Source organism: Heptranchias perlo, chromosome 33 (genome assembly GCF_035084215.1).
Source record: "Heptranchias perlo isolate sHepPer1 chromosome 33, sHepPer1.hap1, whole genome shotgun sequence".
NCBI classification, from domain to species: Eukaryota; Metazoa; Chordata; class Chondrichthyes; order Hexanchiformes; family Hexanchidae; genus Heptranchias; species Heptranchias perlo.
This window is the reverse complement of record NC_090357.1, coordinates 15,369,632-15,393,995: the sequence shown is the minus strand read 5'-3', so window position 1 is coordinate 15,393,995 and position 24,364 is coordinate 15,369,632. Positions and strand designations below refer to the sequence as shown.

General features: G+C 41.5%; 2 protein-coding genes across 14 annotated transcripts; one reads left to right on the top strand and one right to left on the bottom strand.

Annotated features, from left to right (window-relative positions):
- Positions 1–141: 141 nt before the first annotated feature.
- On the bottom strand, positions 142–21,575 carry thyn1 (thymocyte nuclear protein 1). Of its 8 annotated transcripts, XM_067971008.1 has the most exons (10): positions 21,346–21,570; positions 21,149–21,311; positions 16,850–16,923; positions 15,124–15,193; positions 12,591–12,790; positions 11,974–12,042; positions 6,393–6,485; positions 4,484–4,579; positions 2,909–3,059; positions 142–1,716 (listed from the first exon to the last, which is right to left on the bottom strand). In XM_067971008.1, exons 4-10 carry the CDS (start codon positions 15,164–15,166, stop codon positions 1,670–1,672), a joined length of 699 nt encoding a protein of 232 aa, XP_067827109.1. In that variant the 5' UTR covers positions 15,167–15,193; positions 16,850–16,923; positions 21,149–21,311; positions 21,346–21,570; the 3' UTR covers positions 142–1,669. The 8 variants fall into 8 exon arrangements, with proteins under 8 accessions (XP_067827109.1, XP_067827114.1, XP_067827116.1 ...); XM_067971013.1 differs by having other exon boundaries at positions 142–1,713; positions 21,149–21,575; XM_067971015.1 differs by lacking the exon at positions 16,850–16,923 and having other exon boundaries at positions 21,346–21,525.
- On the top strand, positions 21,024–24,364 carry anapc13 (anaphase promoting complex subunit 13). Of its 6 annotated transcripts, none has more exons than XM_067971020.1 (3): positions 21,024–21,067; positions 22,093–22,230; positions 23,756–24,364. In XM_067971020.1, the coding sequence occupies exons 2-3, from the start codon at positions 22,132–22,134 to the stop codon at positions 23,879–23,881; spliced, it is 225 nt and encodes a 74-aa protein (XP_067827121.1). In that variant the 5' UTR covers positions 21,024–21,067; positions 22,093–22,131; the 3' UTR covers positions 23,882–24,364. The 6 variants fall into 6 exon arrangements, with proteins under 6 accessions (XP_067827121.1, XP_067827122.1, XP_067827119.1 ...); XM_067971021.1 differs by lacking the exon at positions 21,024–21,067 and adding an exon at positions 21,074–21,224; XM_067971018.1 differs by lacking the exon at positions 21,024–21,067 and adding an exon at positions 21,075–21,250.

Here is a 24,364-nt window from a genome sequence, read left to right as displayed (position 1 = left end):
TCAAGGCTTGTGTAGCAAAGTAACCGTAAAGCTGGTTCTGGTTCTACAGTTGGCCTCAGCAGAGGTGCAGTGAGGTAATGGTCCACATGGCTGCTTTATTTTTTTCAAACTTGATTGCTATAGTGGTGTAACTTATAGGGGCCGTAAGACACTCTGCAACAGAATGGTAGGACTTGAGTTTGTGTCTCCCTTTCTCTACACAGTATCGCTGAGGGGGAGCACCAAGTAGAAATCAACAGTTTCCTCAAGCCGAGAACAAACCTGACAGAGTAGGCAGGTTGCTCTCCTACACCACCTAGCATTCTGGTTTCAAACCTGCACGTTGGCTGGGGATGTTGTTTGGTGCAGGGAGACATATTCAGATACCGGCATTATTTGTGCTCTATATTAAAACTTCGAGCTGGTTTCAGAAGTATAGTTTCATTAACTGACATGGTAAGTTACTGTAAAATGTAGAGAATCAACTTTTATATAAAATCAAAATAAAACTATGTAAACACCACCTTACGCCACATCAATGTAGCAATGCACTTGAAACAGAGAGTTAATACTTAAGCTGTCAGGAATATCGTTGTAAAGAATTATGCCAACTGCTACTTTTCTACATGATTATTTTGTACATGATATGAAAGATACTAAACTTTAAAGTCATAGATCTTGTTGTAAACAAATGGATTCCCTCTACCGTATGTCAAGCCATTTATTAATTTCCTTTGCACTATTTTGGATGTTTTCTAAATTATCATCTTAAACAACCCCACCCCCCTGCCGGCCATATTCCAATCCAACCATCCAGGGCAGGTATACAACTCATTCGTAGGCTCCTCCCTGTGTCACTGTGTACCCGTCACAAGGTCCAGTTAAGTGATACATGTCGCATCTCCAGATGTACTCTCTCTTTTCTATCTGAGAACAGAACTTACCACAGAATCTTGCAACATTAAATGCACCAAAATACTATGCCACCCATAGTTTTTCTTAAAATCTATTATATGTTGACAGGAATTTAAACAATGGTAGAAACAATTTGAATGCATCTTTAAAAATGAAAACAATTAAAATGATCAGATACTGTTCAACGGACAAACTTCCACGTTAAAAAGTTATGAAGTTGAAGAATTTTCTGGCAATTAGCACAGTAAAAATTAAACAGTACATTAGAATGGTTAGGTAGCTAATGCTTCCCTCATACTGCACTTCATCTGCAAGTGGCTGATTGAATTCACAATGACATGAATCTATAAGTAGAACTGAAGACGTAATAATCCTGTAATGAGGCACTGCAGGTAATGTCAAAACAAGCAATTTATTTTACAGACTTGACATCTCTCCATGGCTTCTGCTGAAATACAGAAAACAAAAAAAACCTGAAGTTTTTACTCCTTTGAAAAATAAAGTTCAGTGAGTATGGCTCACTAAGACAGTATGCATCTGTCCCTGTTTAGAGTGGCAGTGAGGAAAACACGTCGACTGCATGAACCTAGAATAACAATCTCTACTTGCAATTAAGCACCCCACTCATTTTGCATTCTCCCCGCCCCCAAAAAAAAGTATTACTTCAGGTGGACAGATTTATCATCAAAAGTACACGTTCAGTTTGCCCTAAGCGAAGTTGATAGCTGGAGAACTGAAGATCATTAACGACTCTCTCAACTGCAATCTCTTCCATTTAAACTGATTTTTGGTCTTCAAGGCTCAGGACAAAGTCAAACTCTTCTGTCAAACAAATCATACAGCATTTAAAATGGAATAATTTCATCAATCTTTGTAAGCTATTGCTTTATCAGAAAGCCTCAGCATTAAAAGTCAAAGAATGAACATTCATAGTAAAATGGTGCTTAAGGATATTGATATTTAAAAGGAATCCATTATCAAAAGTATAACTAGCTTCATCAGCCTCCATCAAGGATACAAGGCATGAGTGGTGAAGGAAATAAGATGACACCTTGCTGCAGGTGTACCTCGTGCAGCTGAGAAGGAAATAGTACTGCTCCATATAATGAAGTATCTCCTCTGTTATGGTTGACCACCCACTGGGAAGACGTCTTTAACAGAAAAACTTTCAAAACTCAATAGAAAAATGTGAAACTTAATCTTAATTATCAAAAAAGCAAACTTCTTTACCACCTGATTTCTAAAACAGTGGTAGTTTACTGGGCCTTAGCCAACTATTGAAAGAGTACAATTCCATCAAATACAAAGTTTGAATTAATATTGCTTCCATGGTATTTGAACTGAAAATATATTTGAAATTTTTTAAATTCTGGAAATTTGTAGTGTTCATCAGCATCTGAGGGATTAATGTTTTAGGTAGGCCCCTTGATCGGATTCATTCTGAGGAATGGTCACATTCAACACATTAACCTGTTTCTCTTTCAGTTGACTTTTAATTTTTCCAGAATTTTGTTTATTTCAGATTACCAACATTCACCGTTACATTGCCAGTTGACATTTTAAAACAAGAAAAACAGCAGTGAATTTTGTACGCTGACAGCCATTCCTATCACTTTGTTCTCTTTTATCTTACTGCTTTATCTTGTAACTGAATAGAGGGCACAGCACTGCTGTTGTTGTTGAATCAGTTGACAAGAGGTGACCATGGTGCCTCCTGAGATCAGGAGAATAAGGGGTGCAAATCTGCATTTAATGAGCTAATTTTTCTATAATTAACAATAGTTATTGAAAAAGCAATCTTAGAAATAGCACATTAACTCATTCCTATGATTTCATTAATAATGGCAAAAATACAATCCTTCCATTTTTCATGAGAAATGTCTAAACTTGGTAATAACTTTCAATTGATTCTACAGCACTGGTATTTATCATGCCCTTATAACAATCTGACAGTGCTTCCAACTGAAAGTGAGGATGGGGTTACTACAGCATCTAAATAATTCACCAACCTCACCTTTGGTTAATGGCTGTATAGAAAGCCTGGCCCTGGTAAAAAGTGCCATGTTTTTCAGTGGACCTTCCTTTGTTTTATGTTCTTGGTGATATTTCTTCATTTCAGCCAGAGAGATGAAACGCTTCATCTTCCTCACAAACTGCACATCCACCTAGGAAGAGAAAGTGAATTTAAACAGTGCTGGAGGAGTAAGGTTCATTCCCATCATCTGTTGTTCCAATGCTCCAGCTCAGAGATTTAAATGGAAACTCTCCCTCCTGCTTCTAGTCTCCACTGGTGACTTTAATCTGTGATCCTGTATTTAAATGGCAGTTCTTCCTCTTGACTTAAAAAGCTGCTCCCATTTGTCTCTCTTATTTATATCCTCATGCTAAGTGACACATCGCAAGTCAGAACTGAGATTGTTCTACTGTACTTGCCTTGTTATTTAATTGTCTACGTAATAATTCTACATCCCATGTAAAAGATGAAGAATTGAGCTGGTCAAGAGCAGCATTGGCAGAGGCCTGGACATAGGTCAACTGCCCACTTGCTTATATAGGAAAAGATGCATGGTAGGAGGGGACAGCAATTAACATGCCAAGTTTGTTCTTCTGGAAATAAATGCACAAGAAATCAGATGAGCAGGTTATTACTGGAGTGGTATTTTGAAAGCATCTCCCAAAAACAGTAACATTCATGTTATATTTGAATTGGTTCTGGAATATAGGCTATATTTTAAGTCGAACAGTTAACTATTTATTTATCACAAACTGAAGATATTTTTGATGATTCGTTACTGATGGGCGACATGGTTGTGGGCTGGCAAAGAATATCAGATTAACCGGTTTCTTGGGCATTACCTAAAACAGCAGACAACTAATCATTACGCTACTGTGGATAAGCTGCGTGACATTGCCCAGTGGCACTGGTTAAGCAGATGATCTTTACCACTCCACAATCTTGCTAGGATGATATAGCAACAAGATATTATTTGCAAGCACTTGATCTATACTACACAGAACAGAAGCACCGAGCACATGTTTGAGTCTGCTATAACCACAATAATCAGATGGAATTAACAATCTATATGAACAGCAAAAACTTCAGAATAAGTATTTCCCTCTATTTGGAAAGACGTCAGTATGGGTGGGATGAGCTTTCCTTTTTGATACATGAAGTGTCACAGCTGATGATTGGCCACTATGGTGTAAGACTCCCTGTTTTGATATTTGTAGTGAAATCATAAATGTGACTAGAAAGAATAGTAAACAGGAAATCCTGCCCCATATTTGAATTTATCCCCCAATAGAGTTTAATCATTAGTAGGGCAAATTAATGCATTGTAATATCTCGCAATATGCCCCATGAATTTCTACACTGGCTGCAATTTGTTGTTAGAGTACTATAATTTTATATAAATAGACCTGCGAGGCAGTGAAAATGCCAGTTTAGGAGCACATCCGAGTGATAAATCATTTAATCATTGGCATTCCTCTAGCTGGTCTTATAAACAAATCATCCTCAGTAATATTTTTGAAAGCCTAATTTTTTTTAAACTGTTGTAGTAAAAGCCAAGAGAATATTGTCAGTTACCATGAACCATTTAGGATTTTGCTTTGAGCTTCTGGGGTCATAATGAGGATCCTTCTTGTTAAACTGTGTGTGATCAATATAAGATTCCTTTACGATCTTTTAAAAAAAAAAGTGAAAAATACAAAGACAATCAGAAAGAAAGGAAACACTAAGTATTTTTAAATGCTAGTGACTGTTTATTGATCAAAGCAGTGGTTTCAGACATTTCACCACAAATTAAAAGCACCACTGACACAAATTCATTACTGCACTCAATCACTTGGATGAAAATTGTCTCCTGCATTCTGTTTATTTTATATCCCGTCATTGCACACTGAGTCACATCCCCACGCTCACTTGGGCAAGCATTGCAGCTGCTCAACACTTCAATCTCGTCTATCGTGGAATCCATCTCTGCACCTGTCTGAGCCCAGACAGGAAAATAATGAATTAGATCTGTTTTTCTTAACGTAATTAGGAGGATACAGTAGATCAGAATAAGCCAATTTTTACTCTCCTGTCATTTTTCTTTTAAAAAAGACTCAGTCTCCAAATTGGGGTTCCATTCAACATAGTGTGGTCACCTTCCAGTAACTTGTCTCAGTAGCCACACAAGTCCAGAGAGAGAATGCCAACAGGAAATTAGACCATTACCAGGCTGACCCCAACCCTCTTCTCTCACCCCACATCTATGCAATACAGTTCCCGCAGGTGTTGCTACATAGCAAACAAAAGCAGGAACCCTGGCTGATTCTCCCCTCCCTAATCCAGGATATTGCAACCAATTCTAACATCATTACCTCTACCCTGGTTGAGATCAGGTAACTTTGCACAGATTAGGAATTGAGCTTAGAAATATTTTGGTCTATATGGCTCAGCTAATTATTACCTTAACCTGCTGAACCAAGCGAGAGGGAGAGCTACTAAGCCAACTCCTCACTAGGGGAGTGATGAGGGAACCAAGCTGTGACAGGATTGGCTTCCCAACCAGGTGCTTAGCTCTGGATCTCTGGGATGCACCTACACTGCTGGATACACTTTTCAAGCCCTAACCTCGTGATGATAAAGCAATGCAACACAGGCCGGGGTGGGGTGGGGAACATTATAATGCCCACCCTACATAGTATAACAACAGCTTCTGTTGGGTGAGCATGAGTGGCAGATACATGGTCAGTCTGTAGCCTCACGATTGAAGGTAGTCAAATCACACCAAAAACTGGGTGTAGAGAAAGATGGTAATTGTAACAAGTTTTAGCATTTTCAGTTTGTTTTAGATTCATCTGACTCTATACCATACATTCATACCACCGCCTTGCTGATCAAATACATTTTGTGAGCTACACTGTAGCAGATTTCCTGCAATTTTAAGTTAATACTGACTATTAAAAGACATTTTTCAAGTAAATACATTCCTATGGGGTTAGCATACAGGATATGTGTTTGAATCTAACTGAATTTTCAGAGGTCTCCTGTCTGCCATCTAAGCATACAAGGTGAAGAGTCTAAGTAGTATCAACCCAATTTCTAGTAGCCAAAGGCCCACGGCACAGTAGTACCCATACATTTGCAATATACCAGAGGCCATAAACATGGCTGGAATGGAAAACAGAAATACAGTGGAGCAGTAAAGACCACTCTTCTCAGGGTTTTACTCTGCACCTAGTCAGTGCCATACCGCACTTGAAAGTTTTGATGCGGGCACTGACTGCCAAAAATGGAATAATATTTTATTCCCCAGTGCTGAAATCCCTCACTTTGATGAGCACAAAATTAAAAGGGAAACAAACACTATGGTTTGCAACAATATTAAATTCCACTTTTACAAAAATTGGTGCAAAAAACAAATCACAATCTAATAATTATTCAAACATACCGGAAAACAGATTCAAAACTTGTACTAAAAGGTTAATAGACAGTTAAAAATGCAGACCTTGACAACTGCAGCGATTCCAGGCTCTTTACAATTGCTGTGGTAGAAAAAGGCCAGCTGTCCAACCTTCATATCTCTCATGAAATTTCGAGCCTATTAATGCAGAATATACAAAACAAACAACGATCTCACCTTATGCCTTGCACTGAGATGCAATAACTTTTCTTTTAGCCCTGGATCCACAATTGAAATGTTCACACGTGCAGTACACAAGAAACAGTCAACCCTATTACACCACCATCTGTTCAATTCTTTGAGGAACACTAGACATAGTCTGTTATACTTTACAAGCAAATAACACCAAGGGCATTTTTTTTTAAGTATTATAGTCCAACAAATAATTCAAGTATTATAATATAAATAATACTGCACAAAATAGTTAAACCACCTTCTGAATTTTATATCAAACAGTAAGTACAGAACTACAAGGAATTCTGTCCCTATTATGATCAAATTCTCCACAGGAAACACTGAATGGCCTGGAATTTCCTGTGTATTTGCACCCAGAGACCAGCACAATCAGGGTGCAAAGCAAATACACGGCCTAAAAGATCGCAGGAATTGGGCACAAGTGATTTACGCACGTAATTATAATCTGCCCGAATTTCCTCATTTATGATAGTCTATCGATCCCTCCGCCCAAATGCATCTCCACTCATAATAATGGCTCTGACCAAAAGTTACAGAGCCTTATATGCGAGTTTCCTGCAATTGCGCTTGCTCAGGAGCTCTCTTCAAATTACGACCCGATTTGCAGGCGCCCACAGTCACCTGAAGCAGGCGCAAATCAGCTACTTCAAGAAGCACTGAAGCCATTCTCATCCTGTTGTGCAGACAACCATTTTCTGGTTCTACTCCTGTTTGCTATTATAATGTAGGAGAAGGAATAAGAGGAAGAAAACCAGAGATGGGAAGCCCGGAGAGTGCATAGGCCTCAACTGAAATTCCAGGAGATATCTGAAGAGCAGCTTGTGCAATGGCTTCGCTTTACAAAAGGAAGCTAATGGCCGACTTCCTCGGTGTGGACTTAAAGCCCCAGTCCACATGCTGCAGAGTCTTAACAGTAAAGATAAAGATGACCACAGCCCTCAACTTCTAAGGGTCTGGGTCTTTCCAGGCATCCACAGGGGACCTGAGCAGGATTAGTCAAAGGGCAGTGAGGGCCTGCATCCGGCAGGTGACTGACAGCCTGTTCCGTAGGGCTGGGGAGTTCATTAAATTTGGAATATCTGCAGAGGAGCAAAGGCAGAGGGCATTAAGTTTTTACCAGATTGCTGGTTTCCCCAGAGAACAGAGTGCTGTCAACGAAACACTTGTGAACAGAAAGGGCAACTGCTCCCTCGACGTCCAGGTGTATTGCATCGCACGGCTGCATAACTTGCACGTCAACGAGGGTACCCGGCACGATGCTTTCATTGTTCGTAACTCAGTAATCACACGCATTTTCGGGGATGGGTGCCCAGCGGCAAGATGGATATCAAGTGACAAGGCTTACCCCTTTCTGCCGTGGCTGATGGCACCTTTTCGTGTCCCCCAGACCAAAGCAGAGGTGAGGTTCAACGAGGTGCATTTTTCCACCAGGCAGGTGGTTGAGAGGACCATCGGGGCGCTGAAGAGCCACTTTAGATGCTTGGACAGGTCAGCGGGTGTCCTCCGATGCTGCCCAGAGAGAGTAGCGAGACTTGTCGTCAGGTGCTGTGCTCTGCACAACTATACAATTGTAAAAAATTTTACAACACCAAGTTATAGTCCAGCAATTTTATTTTAAATTCACAAGCGTTCCACATCGTTCACCTGAGGAAGGAGGTAGCCTCCGAAAGCTTGTGAATTTAAAATAAAATTGCTGGACTATAACTTGGTGTTGTAAAATTGTTTACAACTATACAATGGCACCGGGTCTGGAACTTGACACATCAAAGGAGCCAATTGAAGGAGAAGATCATGCACTACAAGAGCGAGAGCCAAAGTGTCAGCAAGAGTTCGAGAGGGCTGGGATTCAGAGTACGGCTCATGGTGCAGGCTTTCGCCCAATGAGCACCATCGCAGAGGTCGCAAACCGAAGAAAAAGTGGACACAGCTTTATTTAACTTAACTGTTTGTTTCATTACAAGAATTCTTTTCATAACTATAAGTGCAAATTGCTAAAAATAAATATAATTCTTTTTTAAAAAGTTAAACTATACTTTGAACTTTCAAAAAATTGTTAAGTAAACCCCAAGAAATATATTTTAACTTCCAACAGTTTTATTGCAATGTTTAACTCTCTTAGAAATCGAAAATAACTGTTTATAAAAATATGACTGTCAATGAACAATAACAAGTTTCGAACTGTTGCCAACCTGAGTTAAGCTAATGTAAACATTGGAAACTGTTACAACTTTTGAAAAATTTAAATAAATATTTAACTTTTTGAAACAATGAGTTTTTGATTAGCAGCAAAAGCAACGTAACTGTAATGGTCACAATGTTGCAGCCAGGCAGCTTCCCCACTTCCCAACAAAGGAGGTAGTAGAGAAAGGAATTAAATTCCCCCTACTCCCTCGAGGCACCTCACTTGGCCTTGGCGCCTAAACGGGCCCTCCCCTGTACCATCCCCAGTAAACTCAGGACCAGAGACCTGGGACGTGGTATGAAGGTGACGGTCTGATGAGACCTGTGCATATGGTTGGTCCAGGCTGGCAACCGCGTGCTCCTGGACTAGGGCTGCTGCTGCCTGCGTCCCAGGAGGGAGAGCCTAAGCTGCCTCGTGCAGCCTGCCGTGAACAGGTAGCACTGTGCCTGCTGTAGGAAGGCCAGAGACCTGGTTGGTGCTGGCCAGAGGTGGCAGCAGCAGGCACTTGCACCACATCAGGCACCCATCCAATGAAGATCTGACGTGCAACCGCACTCGGCGCCCTTACGGATGGAACGATGGCTGCCATCAGATCCCGCAAGGTCTCAGTGATAGTCTGGAAGCAGCGATTCAGTGTACCCTCCATTCTCTCACCAAATGCCTCAAGAGCAAGAGCTGAGCTTCCATTAAGGTGGAAACCACGACTCCTCCCTCACCACCCCTTGCATGAGGACCTGCTGCACGTTTCAATGATGAAGCAACTGGCTGCTTCATTGGTTCTAGCAGCTATTGCATTGCCTGTGCAACGTGGGTGCTGAGCTTTGCAGCAGACTCGGAACCCAAACCCGCTAGAAACTCAATGTTCCTGCTGGTAGAGCCCAGAGTCCTCATGCCCCTCCGATGCTCCACCAGTAGGCACCTCATCAGGCCTGCAGCCGTTAAATTGCCTTCCAATAAATCACCAGACCTTTGCTGCCTTCTCGAATCAAAATCATAGAATGGTTACGGCACAGAAGGAGGCCATTAGGCCCATCGAGCCTGCACCGGCTCTCTGCAAGAGCAATCCAGCTAGTCCCATTCCCCTGCTCTTTCCCCGTAGCCCTGCGAATTTTTCTCCTTCAGGTACCTATCTAATTCCTTTTTGAAAGCCACAATTGACTCTGCTTCCACCACCCTCTCAGGCAGTGCATTCCAGATCCTAACCACTCGCTGCATAAAAAAGTTTTTCCTCATGTCGCCTTTGGTTCTTTTGCCAATCACCTTAAACCTGTGTCCTCTGGTTCATAACTCTTCCGCCAATGGGAACAGTTTTTCTTTATTTACTTTTTATAGACCCTTCATGATTTTGAACACCTCTATCAAATCTCCTCTCAACCTTTTCTGCTCTAAGGAGAACATTCCCAGCTTTTCCACTCTATCCACATAACTGAGGTCCCTCATTACTGGAACCATTCTAGTAAATCTTTTCTGCATCCTAAGGCCATCACATCCTTCCTAAAGTGCGGTGCCCAGAATTGGACACAATACTCCAATTGTGGCCGAATCCAGTGTTTTATAAAGATTCAACATAACATCCTCGTTTTGTACTCTACGCCTCTATTTATAAAGCCCAGGATCCCGTATGCTTTCTTAACCGCTTTCTCAACCTGTCCTGCACCTTCAATGACTTGTGTACATATACCCCCAGGTCTCTCTGTTTTTGCACCCCCTTTAGAGTTGTACCCCTTAATTTCTACTGCCTCTCCTCGTTCTTCCTACCAAAATGTATCATTTCACGATTCTCAGCGTAAAATTTCATCTGCCATGTGTTGGTCTTTCTGCAGAAGTGGAGACATCCTCTACATCCTCAAAGTCTATTGTGTTACAAAGGAACTACTTACCTGCATCTTTTGGGGGTTTCAATGCAAGGTCACTGATCAGATAGTTCCACTGGAGACTTAAGCGTGGTGTCCACAGTGGGCGAGGAAAAAAAAGGGAGTGTGTGGCGAGTATCTTACCATCCCTGCTCTGGTAAGGTCATTAAAATTTATTTCTGCACTGCTCCACTGTCCTGGGCACAAAGGACATGGTTCTCAGTGCCTCTACCACCTCTGTCCACGTCTTCTTCCTCACTGCACACGAGGGCTGGGATGTGGGGCAAATGATGAGCTGATCACTACTTGCTTCAATTTCTTCAAGAAGGGTCTGCAGGTCCTCATCTGGGAAATTAAATTCCCTCCTCTTGCTGCATTAATCCTGCGAGTCATTCATCTGTGAGAAGGGAAAGTTTTGAGACAACTGAAACTCTGTACAGAGCTATTTAAATGAATTGTTTAAAAATCTTGAAGACAGAGAGGTGTTTGCTGCTTACCTTGCACTCCCCAGCATCACTCAGAGGGGATTTCTTTTCTCTCCCACTTTTATAATGCCCTACCCTAACACCTTGAAGCCCCATTGGTTCTGTTCCAATTACATTCAAACCACACTGGACAATTACACGAATTTACATCCATTTCACGTTTGAACATATTCTAATTAGAATGGCAGGGAATTCCGGGGTAACTTGAGATCGGGGGAAAAGGCATTTTCGAGTCTAACCTCCGGGTTGCGCCCATGCAGGAAATTCATGGCCCAGGTGTGTGATGTCTGAGTAACATGCAATTGGCAAATGATGAGAAAAATGTAATTAAAAAATGTATAAATTACCTCGATCATCTCTAAATTACCTTGTTGAATTCTGATGAAAACAAATTCAACTGCCTGACTTTTCCGAAGCCTTTAAAAGGAAAATGTCATGGGAGGGAGAAGAGCATAAAAGTAAAAAATCTTTCTCCATCCCAGCAAATATGTAGAAGAAAGTTATGTAAATCTGCTCCGGAGAGGTTAAATTCCCTTTTGTGTGAACTAGGTTCAGTATACTTGCTAGGAAAAAAAATCTCACTTGGAGTATTTATCTAACAAGTCAAACTGTAGGCAGCTACCAATATTGGCACTTCAATACTGAGCTTTTGATTTATATTTGTCAATTCTGGATTCAAAACAAAAACAAAACCAGCAGCTGAGCAAATATCCAGTTTAACCTTGAAATTTTTAACCTTCTGAATCTTGTCTTTTATCTTATTCATGTTAGCCCAAAACTCTAGACTGGTACTATCTTGCTCTAAGTGTTTCAAAACATTTTCATATGAATAAAGATTTAATTCAGTGAAATTTTGGCCGAGTATGGTTAGGATCCCAATCTGCCATTGGGATAAATCGTGTCTCTTATACCTGGTAGTTCCTGACACCATCCCAGCATGCAGTCTGATTTTGCTGTGCCTTCAAATCCTCCACTCCAAACTGGGAACAGAATCAAACAAAGAATTTAGACGTAATGTGAAACCATTTATCTTCTTTATCCTCAAAATCAAAATTGGAGGCGGCTATTTGGGGAATACCTAAAATTCACAAGAGTAAGAAATGTTCCTTTTTATTCTAACCTTCACCCTCCACTCCACCTCCAACTCCCCACCCCCACAAAAAAAACACATGCACAACAGGGCAGGGGAAATTATATGATAAGGAACGAGGTTCACTTTTACCCTTGTTTTCAAGTTGTACAGGAGTAATCTTTCTTGGACATTTTGGCTTGCTGAATTAAGTCATCCTCAGTTTTCTCAATTAAGTAATTTAACTGTCCCACCATTAAACATTTAGGTTGAATGCTATTGTTCGTACTGTTCTATGAAGGGTTAACAATTTAAATTTACATCAGCCTTTATACTGTCGAAGAGACTTACGGCACAACCAATTTTGTGGCATTATAGGTTAAGAAACTTAATTCAACACACTTCACAATTCTTTCTGTATATTATTATAAATCACCTCTTGTGTAAACAGCACATTACCTTCATATCAACCCCATTTTCAATTCGGCTGTCTGGTTCTGATTTCATCAGCCAAAAGCTGTACGCCTCTTTGTTGCCTTTATCCTCTCTGGACGACTTTGCTGCACTTCTCCTGCCAGTGGTTGAACTCTCCACAGTCGGCTGTTCTGTTGAATCATCCAGTTCTTTTTTAACAGATTTGGCAGCTGGTTCAGCTGTTTCTGTTGACAACAGAGGGCAAACAGCAGAAAAAGGTAACGAAATCTCATCCAGAACAGCACTGTAGTTATTTGACCTGGTAGGATTGCCTTCATTCTTAAAATAACATGCATCTTCTATACACTGCCTAGCTTAAAAAGTTCTGAAGGAACTATGTAGCACTTATGCAAATGAAAACGTTATCATGATGTTGCAGATAGATGGTGCTGCACATGATCTCCTACTCTCACATTGTATGAAGCCCCAGGATCTGAAGCTAAACTAAAACCAACTCGCCATTTAACATTAATCCATCAAAACTATGCCCCTGGAGGGCTTGTGGAAATGGACGGGTGGGATTATTTACATACATTTAATTCAAATCACAGAAGACCGTGATGATCTAACTTTCTTCTTCATTTTGCATCCTCCACACACTGTTGGAGCACACAAGGTAATACAAATTTGGAGGGTTAGGTTCCTGCAGAAGATCCATAACTCCAGCTCTAAGGACCAATCTGCTAATAGTATTGTCATATGCTGCAGTTAAAGCAAAACAGTAATATGTGAGTACTGTTCCATGTGACAGCTGCTATATACCTGACTGAATGCTTCCATGACATCTCTCAAATAATAAATGAAATAACACAACCTGCCCACTGAGCTTTTGTAGCAGTGTAGAATGCACCAAACCATCCATTTGGCTGTCCACTACTTTGTCACCAGTTTGCTATGGGATCTTGCACCATCGGAAATGATTAACTTTTGAGACAACTAAATTGAGAGTCGTAACAATTTAAGAGTTCTGCAACCATCTACACAGTGAAAACACCGTTCCAGTTCTGACTTGTGCGGCATCAGAAACAACAATGAGGCAACAATTTCTTGACACAATGAAATGGGGAAGTGATGTTAGATAAAAACTACAGGAATAACCCATCAAAAAGGCAGGTCAAACATAGCTGATCTACAAGGGCCAGCAGTTCCCAAACGCTGCAAACTCGAACTTAAAAGCCGAGCAGCTTTCCATGCAAGAACAGCGGAGGCTTTAACCTTTGAAGAACTAAATTAAGGTCCCAACTGGGAACCAATGAACAGCTAAATGGGCACAATTTACAAATAGCAGCCAAAAAACAAGACAGTAACCGGTGATCTCCAAACGACTTAATGACAAATGGCTGCAACATGAACTTGAATAGAAATAGGTTTTAAACCAATGTTGAACATATGTTAGAGAGATGTCAGGATATAGGGGACATCACCTGAGAAAGGACAACCTGATTTAAAAGAACACTGTACAAACTTTTTTTTTCCATTTTGTGTTAAAGATCTATTAGTGGATGCCCTGATTAACTAATAAAGGTATCTACTACCAGAGACAGGAGACCACGATCGAACATTCAGCATGACTAGACTGAAATTCTCCAATGTTTGACTCCCCCATTTGAGAGAGATCTCTCTCCTGCAAGGCTTCAGGACCTGGCCTCTCTTCACTGCATTGATGTCAAAGATTCACAGTTATGCAGAGCTAGTAAAGAGGCACTAGTATAGTTTCCACTCAGTTTGTATTTTTGGTATTACTCATGGGATCAGAGAAAACAGAGGAAGCACAGGGTTAAGATAGACCTCCCAGCTTCCGATTTCCCTCAGGGAGTGTTTCTGTACGATCTAAAAAGCACAGCTTTTCTTTCGTTTGAAAAAAATAGCAGCTTAGTACAATATTTTCTAAGGTTTGTTGAGACAATTGATGTCCTGGGAAGCTCATATTCTACCACGTCTAACCACTCTGCAAATCCATGTTCAGTTTCCACGAATGCTCAGTGAATTTAGCCAGTATTAGCTGACAGGAAAGGTCCAGGTTATTTCGGATGGTGGTAGGAATGCTATATTTTGGCCTCAGCACACACGCGTTAGGGAGAAGTTCCTGCCCCCAGTCGCTGTCCAGGTCTCTGTGTGAATGTCAGACAGGACTGGTCTCAGCTGCAAAGCCTTCCCCTTCCCCATCTGCAAATATCCTGCTGCCATACACTATCAAGTCATTCATGAATAATGGACACTTGGGTGAGGTAGCAGAGAGTGCTCAGAAACCCTGGAGCAATACTCCAGCAAGGGATCAATGGCTTAAGGAGGGGAACGGAAGAGGGAAAAAATAAAGCACATACTCGATAAATGTAAACACTCCTTATAAGTTAGTAAAGAGGGGCATTTTAAGATTGATTCTGTGTAAAAGCTTTTACCAATATCACAGATCTTGATAGAAAATCACGAAACAATACCCTGCAGTGACAATCCACTACACTCAATTATTATTAAAAACTATCCACATAAACTGGTAAAGTACAGGAAAAGAAATTACTTGATGTTCCAGATCTATCACGTTTTTTGCTTTTTGGAGGCATCTTCAATTTTTCCAACCTTATTGTAACCTGTAATGAAAAAAAGAAGTACTTTTGCCAGTGATGAAACACTGAATTGGGAAATAAGGTAGTTACAGTTCGGCTGGTGAAATGGGACCGAGGCTCCGTGACAAGATAAACTCTGCCCAAGAATCAGCAATTACGCAAAATAATTAAAATATTACAGGCAAAAAGGTTATTGGAAGATTATAATAAAGTATTATTGAATTCAGCATTCTGATTTATTCAATGTTTATTATGAATTAATTAATGAGGACATTACGAAGGTGTTGTCAAACCTTTTTGTTTACAAATCATGTTAAAACATATCACTATCATTTGTCTGTGGTGCTACTGTAATAAAGATGTCACTTTTTCCCCAATACAGAAAAGGTTTGCCGAACATTTTTTCTCTAAGAGCGATGCACCCTATTAACAGAATCCACTGAGACCCACTGGATGCCTGACTGGTCTCTCAAGGATTTATTTTAATTCAGGAAACATTTGCCCAGCTTTGTTGAAAACTACAGGAAAATTCATATAACACAAAAGACTTTGCTAAAAAGGTTATCAGAGCAAACTGACAATATAAACAAGATCATAGCAACATAAAAAATAACACTTACAGTACATGTATTCCATTGATTGTCTGGATTCCTTTAACTTTAACTGCTATTAATTTAGTTCATAATGGAGTACAATCAAAATGAAAATTTGCTTGCCCTTAACTGCCTAAACATAGAAACATAGAAAATAGGAGCAGGAGTAGGCCATTTGGCCCTTCGAGCCTGCTCCGCCATTCAATATGATCATGGCTGATCCTCTATCTCAATACCATATTCCTGCTCTCTCCCCATATCCCTTGATGTCTTTTGTGCCTAGAAATCTATCTATCTCCTTCTTAAATATATTCAGTGAGTTGGCCGCCACAGTCTTCTGTGGTAGAGAATTCCACAGGTTCACCACCTTCTAAGTGAAGAAATTTCTCCTCATCTCAGTCCTAAATGTCCTATCCCATATCCTGAGACTGTGACCCCTCGTTCTGGACCCCCCAGCCAGGAGAAACATCCTCCCTGCATTCAGTCTGTCCAGCCCTGTCAGAATTTTATATGTTTCAATGAGATCCCCTCTCATTCTTTTAAACTCGAGTGAATACAGGCCAAGTCGACCCAATCTCTCCTCATACGACAGTCCTGCCATCCTAGGAATCAGTCTGGTGAACCTTGGCTGCACTCCCTCTATAGCAAGTATATCCGTTCTTAGGTAAGGAGACCAAAACTGCACACAATACCTCAGGTGTGGTCTCACCAAGGCCCTGTGGATAAGGTATCAGTTTCTGGAGCTGGAGATCATGGGTTCAAGTCACATCTGGGGCAAAGTTGATTTTAAAATCAAGAGTATAGGGAAAGAGCCGGGGAATGTAGCAAGAGCACCGACATGAGAAGCGGAGTGGCTTATTGTGCCAACGTTTCTGTAACTCTATTGCTGGAAATTTCTTCACGAGATCATTGCAGCCCAGCGATTTAGCTAAAACATATTCAACCAAAATCTTAGCCAAAGCACAAAAGTATTCTTGAAAGAAAATATGAAACAATGAGCCAGAGATGCTAATTTCTATCTGCTGATATAGCATTCACTGGAATCACAAGCACAATCATCTAGCAATGGAAGTATGAGAAAAAATACCCTTGAATCCACTTGTAAATGTGAATGTCTCAATTGCAAAAGATTTTGATCGAAGTTTGGCAATATTCTCAGCTCTTGGGGGAAAAAAAATCAAGAAGATTAATGTCAAAGGAGTCACCTTAGAAGAATCTACCAATTTTTTCTAATGACTCAATAGTTCATCTTTGTTCATGTTTTTCAAGACAGAAATATTAAGAGAGAAAAACAAAATACTTTCTACATTCTTAGAATTAGGAAACCTCATCTCTACGAAAGGGAATGCCTCATTCATCTCAATGTCAAAGTACTATTAAATGGCTGTTGAGTGTTAATTCCCTGTATACCTTGATACCTGCTGCTCCCACCAAGATTGGTTCCTCATGGCAGAGGAGTTGCAGTTTGTCACCAGAAAAACTGTTGAGTTCTTGCACGAATGATTATGCCTGTACCAATGCTTCTTCACAGCTGACCACACTAGCTCCGCAGAAAGCTTGCCATCTCAAAGTAAAAGCTCGGATCTGGATATCTGATTCTGCATGAGCTTCATAATGTTACTTATGTGAACACATTGCTTTTACTTTTTCCGTTCTGCATTCCCAACAAGTATAAGACAGCGATTTCAGGTCCAGTCATTCACAAAAAATCCCAAGGACACTCCACTGCTGAACAGAGGGTGAGAAAAGGGTCTAAAGGCTCTGTATAATCCCCCAAAAACATGACAGGTACCTTAGATAAGCCAACATCATTGCCAATCACAAGATTCCAGCTGTGGCAAGCACACAGAACAAAAATCACCCGTGGGATCACTGTAGTATGGAAGTTTGAACCCCTTGCATTCTTCTCTGATATTTGAACTATTGACACTGCAATAAAATTGAGATCCATCTTGTTTCAAATCATAAAATTTCTATGTTATATTTTTCCATTCAAATTTTAATTAGGCCTAAAATTTAAACTAGTTCTGTTAATTGATATTAGGAAGGGGTTTACTCCACCTTTGTGTGTTTTGAGAGAATACACACAATGCTGTTTGGAAGCAATACATATTAATGACAAATTTAAGCTATTTGTTAATGGCTTCTCTTCTCCACTACAAACCATCTTCTTAAACCTCTCTCCCCTGCCTCCTCCACCCTCACCTCCAACAAGAGCGAGCGAGCAACTCATGGACTACTTTGTCACTAAGATTGAGACTGTCCGTTCAGCTGCCTCTGCCGCTTCCCTTCTTTCCCCTAGCCCACTAAGCCAAACTTCCCCCATGGTTCCCCCGCCCTAGCCCTGAACATACATCTTTCTCGAGTTTCTCTCCTATCTCCCCATATGCCATCTCCAAGCTCATCTTGACCATGAGTCCCACCTCCTGCTCCCTCGACCCTATTCCTACCAAACTGCTGACCACCCAACTTCCCTTCCTGGCCCCCATGTTAGCTGATATTGTAAACAGTTATTTCTCCTCAGGTACTGTCCCTCTCCCCTTCAAATCTGTAGTCATCACCCCCACCCTCAAAAAACCCACCCTTGACCCCTCTTTCCTTGCAAACTACCATCCCATCTCCAAACTCCCTTTCCTCTCCAAATCTTTGAACGTGTTGTCGCCTCCCAAATCCATGCCCATCTTTCCCACAACTCAATGTTTGAATCTCTCCAATCAAGTTTCCGCCCTTGCTACTGTACTGAAACAGCCCTTATCAAAGTCACAAATTACATCCTATGTGACTGTGGCCATGGTAAACTATCCCTCCTCATCCTTCTTGACCTGTCTGTAGCCTTTGACACAATTGACCATACCATCCTCCTCCAACATCCCTCCTCCATTGTCCAGCTGGGTGGAACTGCGCTTGCCTGGTTCCATTCTTATCTATCCAGTTGCAGCCAGAGAGTCACCTGCAACACCTTCTCTTCCCGCTCCCGCTCCATTACTTTTGGAGTCCCCCAAGGGTCTATCCTTGGTTCCCTCCTATTTCTCAACATGCTGCCCCTCGGCGATATCATCCTAAAACACATAAATTTCCACATGTACGCTGACAACACCCAGTTTTACCTCACCACCACCTCCCTTGACCCCTGCACTGTCTCTCATTTGTCACACTGTTTGTCCGACATCTAGTACTGGATGAGCAAAAATTTTCTCCAACTAAGTATTGGGAAGGCCAAAGCCTTATCTTTGGTCCTCGCCACAAACTTCGTTCCCTAGCCACCAATTCCATCCCTCTCCCTGGCCACTGTCTGAGGCTGAACCAGACCGTTCGCAACCACGGCATCCTATTTGACCGAGATGAGCTTCTAACCACATATCCACTCCATCAAGACCCTACTTCCACCTCCGTAACATTGCCTGTCTCTGCTCATCTGCTGCTGAAACTCTCATCCATGCCTTTGTCACCTCTAGACTTGACTATTCCAACGTTCTCCTGGCCAACCTCCCATTTTCCACCCTCCATAAACTTGAGCTCATCCAAAACTCCGCTGCCCGTATCCTAACTCACACCAAGTCCCATTCACCCATCACTCCTAAGCTCGCTGACCTACATTGGCTCTCAGTTCGGGAACACCTCCATTTTAAAGTTCTCATCCTTGTTTTCAAATCCCTCCATGGCCTCGCCCTTCCCTATCTCTGTAACCTCCTCCAGCCCTACAACCCTCTGCGATCTTAGCGCTCCTCCAATTCTGGCCTCTTGCACATCCCTGATTTTAATCGCTCCACTATTGGTGGCTATGCCTTCAGCTGCCTAGGCCCTAAGCTCTGGAATTCCCTCCCTAAACCTTTCTACCCCTCAACTTCTCTCTCCTCCTTTAAGACGCTCCTTAAAACCTACCTCTTTGACCGATCATCTGTCCTAATATCTCAAGTGGCTGGATGTCACTTTTTTTTGATAATCGCTCCTGTGAAGCACCTTGGGACGTTTTACTATGTTAAAGGCGCTATATAAATGCAAGTTGTTGTTGTTGTCTGGAAGGGGCTTATTTGGTCTGTGTGTGGAAGTGACCTGATGAAATACACACCATGCTTTCCAGAAACATTACATATCAATTTTAAACTAGTCTCTGTTAACTGCTTTCTAGAAGAAACGTCTGTTTTCTTTGTGTATGTTTAGAAGGAGAGGCAAACAAATGATCTGTGTGCAATAGAGGTGCTAGCTTCAAAGGATGGCCAGTCTCTGTTTACATTAATGACTTGAAGGCAGAGCCCTATCAGGACCAATTTCATTCTTCAGACAATGTTAATATGTTTTCCACTGCGAGGAAGAGACAGTAGTTATCTGCAATGACTGTACCATCTGCGGTTATCCTGCTTGGGCAGCTGCTATTCTATCAAAATTCATACTTGTGACAGGAAAGGCTTTTTCTGGCATAAAGGTTTCTGCAATAGCTGCTCATCTTGAGTTCACTCTGATCAACTGTTTTTCCTCAGCCATTACAGCAAGGGTGTATGATTACATAAAAAGCATTTTAAAAGGACCATGAAATAATTTGTAATGCTGGACTAGACAACAATTTTATGTACCAATGAAAGTTATGTGCTGTATTGCTAATTTTATCCTCGGATTTAACCTGCCTCTCTCGGAATAGAACAATTCGTAATTAAGTCGTCGGGAAAATGCTGGAATCCATTACTAAGGAAGTGGTAACAGGGCATTTAGAAAATCATAATATGTTCAGGCAGAGTCGACACAGTCTGTCACTTTGAGGGACTCGGTTCATGGGATGTTCCTGTTTAACACTGGGTCCCGTGTAGGCCGGAAAGGCCCGAGTACTCTCTGGCTTCTATGCAATACTAAACTGTTGCTGGAAGTTTCATTCAAGCTAATTCCTAGTATAATTTGACCATCTAGTTTTGAAAAGACAAATACTGCCCTTGGAGATGTAAAGTCAAAAATAAATATCTGCACTTATATCGCCTCTTGTCTCCTGAAAGATAGGCAGCAAAATAATTTTTTCTTTTGGCTCTTAATGAAAGCAAATTGCAATAGTTTCGACTGGAGGGATACGGATTAAAAGTCGTTTGCTCAGCATCCTCCAAACTGCCCCAGGAATCAAACAACTCCAGTAACTCACTCTGCCCGCCTGCCGCCGACCCCACGATCCCGCCGTTGTCACTCAAACGCGTCACCAGGCAACCGTTTAAAGGGAAAGGTCAGCCTACATTAAAGGCTGCCTAAATTTGTACTTATTATCGGAGTAAAAAAAAAGTTCGACTAAAATAACACTAAGCAGAGGGTAAGGAAATGAGGTCGATAGGTGAGAAATAGAAACAAACATGGAGTAGCTGAAAGAAATCAAATAAACAAACAAATAAATAAATCCTGCTCCGAGACCCACCAAGTATTTGCTGCGGATGAGTTTGCGGTCGGACCGTTTATCCGGGGTCGGCGGAGCGGCCGGACCGTTTATCCGGGTCCGTTCCCTGTTTTTTGTTTTGAGGTGAGCGGCAGGCCCCGGGGGGGGAGGAGCGGGGAGCGGGTTTCCAGGGCCGAGAGTCGGCCTCACTGACGGGCTGCGGGTGCCCGAGAGTCGGCCTCACTGACGGGCTGCGGGTGCTCTGGAGCCGGCTCACTTGGTTTAAACGTCCCTTCTGTCTCTCTGTGCGACGCTCGTTGCTCCCAGCAATTAACGACACTTTAAGGCGCCAAGTGTGGCTCACTGAGAGTGCAAGTCGCTCACTTTGATTTAAAGAGTGACCAGTTCTTTCCAGCCGGTTGGTTATTTAGTCTGATGCAGTTTAACGTAACGACGTGTGAGGTTGTACACTTCAAGTATAAAAAACGGCAGATGGTACAATATGACGGACGGGGGAGTGGGGGAAAGCCCTGCGAAGGGAGGAGAATAAAGGGTTCGGTTAAATGCTGGCCTACAGATTCAAAAAGGCTAATGGAAACTGAGCCTCATCACAAGAGGAAGCACGACAGTAAATATATAAAGTGCTCAGACTGAGTCTGGAATACTATGTTCAGAAAGGTCATCCTGGTCTTGGAAAAAGCCCACTCACAATTGACCAGCATGATACCTGAGTTGAAACAACTGAACCAAGATGAGACTTGTTAATTGGGTTATATCCTGTGGAGATGAGGTTAAGGGATGATCTGAATGTGGTGTTCAAAATGAAGATGATAAATAGGGAATGTTTCTTCCCTCCTCAGGGGAATTCAGAACAAGGGGATATAATCTTGGAATTCAAGTTAAGCCAGGTAAAAGTGAGAATGTGAACACACTGTCCGAGAAGGCTGCAGAAGCAAAATAATTTTTACTAACTTCTGTGTTTTCAGGATTGTTTGTGAAGTTCGCAGTACCAACGGACAGGATAAATGGATAGTGAAGTACAAAGAGATGGCAGAATTCTGGATCTTATTGACGATGCATGGCGTGAGGACAAGCTGCCGTATGAAGATGTGGAAATACCACTAGTATGTACAGTGTTCATATATAAATAAATACTTGCATTTATAGAGTCATCGAGTTATACAGCACGGATAGAGGCCCTTCGGCCCATCGTGTCCGCGCCGGCCATCAAGCCCTGTCTAATCTAATCCCATATTCCAGCATTTGGTCCGTAGCCTTGTATGCTATGGCATTTCAAGTGCTCATCCAAATGCTTCTTGAATGTTGTGAGGGTTCCTGCCTCCACAACCCTTTCAGGCAGTGAGTTCCAGACTCCAACCACCCTCTGGGTGAAAAAGTTCTTTCTCAAATCCCCTCTAAACCTCCCGCCTTTTACCTTGAATCTATGCCCCCTTGTTATAGAACCCTCAACGAAGGGAAAAAGCTCCTTAGTATCCATCCTATCTGTGCCCCTCATAATTTTGTACACCTCAATCATGTCCCCCCTCAGCCTCCTCTGCTCCAAGGAAAACAAACCCAATCTTCCCAGTCTCTCTTCATAGCTGAAGCGCTCCAGCCCTGGTAACATCCTGGTGAATCTCCTCTGCACCCTCTCCAAAGCGATCACATCCTTCCTGTAGTGTGGCGACCAGAACTGCACACAGTACTCCAGCTGTGGCCTAACCAGTGTTTTATACAGCTCCATCATAACCTTGCTCTTATATTCTATGCCTCGGCTAATAAAGGCAAGTATCCCATATGCCTTCTTTACCACCTTATCTACCTGTTCCGCCGCCTTCAGGGATCTGTGAACTTGCACACCAAGATCCCTCTGACCCTCTGTCTTGCCTAGGGTCCTCCCATTCATTGTGTATTCCCTTGCCTTGTTAGTCCCTCCAAAGTGCATCACCTCGCACTTTATATAGCACCTTAAAATATTTGTGGAATTTCTAATTGAGAAAAGCTGTACAGTAATGTTGAGCTATTTGATACTGTAATTCATGGTGTTCATAACTTAAGCAAAGCATTGAGCAGGGCTTAATTTTTTGAAAGGGAGTCAATGAACTCAAGATCATTGGCATTTTACCTTCTGTAGATTTAAAGATGAATCCCAGATCTTAGACTGCAGTAGGAAAAGCAAACAACTACAGCTGATATATCTCCAAGAAGTAGGAAGAAAAACTGGTGTATAAATTCTCAATAGTTACTTGGTAGAACTCTTTATTTTGTATGCTGCTGTATGTCTGTGCAGTTCTTTTAAATGTGTCACTAGCTTCATTAAAAGTTCATTGAAATTTGAGCGTGTGTGTCACTAAGCTCTTACATACTGAATAAGCATCTAAGGGGTGTTTAGAGCTTTCAGGAACTTCATGACATGGAGTTCATGGTTAATGTTTTCTGTTGTAATTAAATTGATTTTACTCTTTGTGCACACTTACACTAAAAATCTGAGGTGTTGATCTTTACCTCCACTCTAATGATGTAGTTTGTGAAAAAATGTTACTTGTTAGCTTCCCTCAAGAGATCAAATAAATTGAGGAGCCCATTATTCTGCACGTTCTGTTGGGAAGATGGTAGTCCTTAACTCCAGTCTTTATTTGCCTTTTGCAGAGTGAACTTCCAGAACCTGAGCAGGATAATGGAGGAACAACTGAATCTATCAATGAACAAGATATGAAATGGACTGACCTGGCCTTACAAAACTTGCATGAAAACACCCCGTCTGCAGGAAGCTAGCTACTGAGAGCATTACCACCAACGTAGCAGCAAGGCTTATTTCTATATTGCTCTCCTAAGCCAGATGCATTTCAGTCTCAGAATTTGCTTTCAAATGAAGGTGTACTGTAAATCTTTGTAACCATATCATGACTGAAATTGCAGGTGTGGCACTTCAAAACTAAAACAGTACAAGCTAGTAAAAGCACCCATCTGCAATAACATGCAGAATGAAAGAGTGTACATGTTTAGCTAGCAAATTTTGAGTCCCATTGATTTTACCACTAGAAAAGAAAGCTCAGTTTCATTAAATAGAACCACTGGAAAAGTATCTTCCTTACAAGTGGGAGTGATGTGCTGTGAAAATATATTCCCATAAGTAACTGATAAAGATACTTCCTTATTACTACAACAGGATTTTATGTGTTGTATAATCCTGCCGAAACAGCTCATTTCATATGTTGTTTATAAATTCAGTTATAAATTAAAATATTAACACCCCCA

Bases quoted from the DNA above. Each gene is read 5' to 3' on its own strand.
- thyn1 (XM_067971009.1), bottom strand. From the start codon at position 15,166: ATGCCTCCAAAAAGCAAAAAACGTGATAGATCTGGAACATCAA. The intron at 12,043-12,590 runs GTAATGTGCTGT...TTCTGTTCCCAG, and splicing joins AAAATGGGGTTGATATGAAG to TTTGGAGTGGAGGATTTGAA. The intron at 3,060-4,483 runs GTAACTGACAAT...TTCTCTTCCTAG, and splicing joins AAAATCCTAAATGGTTCATG to GTGGATGTGCAGTTTGTGAG.
- anapc13 (XM_067971020.1), top strand. From the start codon at position 22,132: ATGGATAGTGAAGTACAAAGAGATGGCAGAATTCTGGATCTTATTGAC. The intron at 22,231-23,755 runs GTATGTACAGTG...TGCCTTTTGCAG, and splicing joins AAGATGTGGAAATACCACTA to AGTGAACTTCCAGAACCTGA.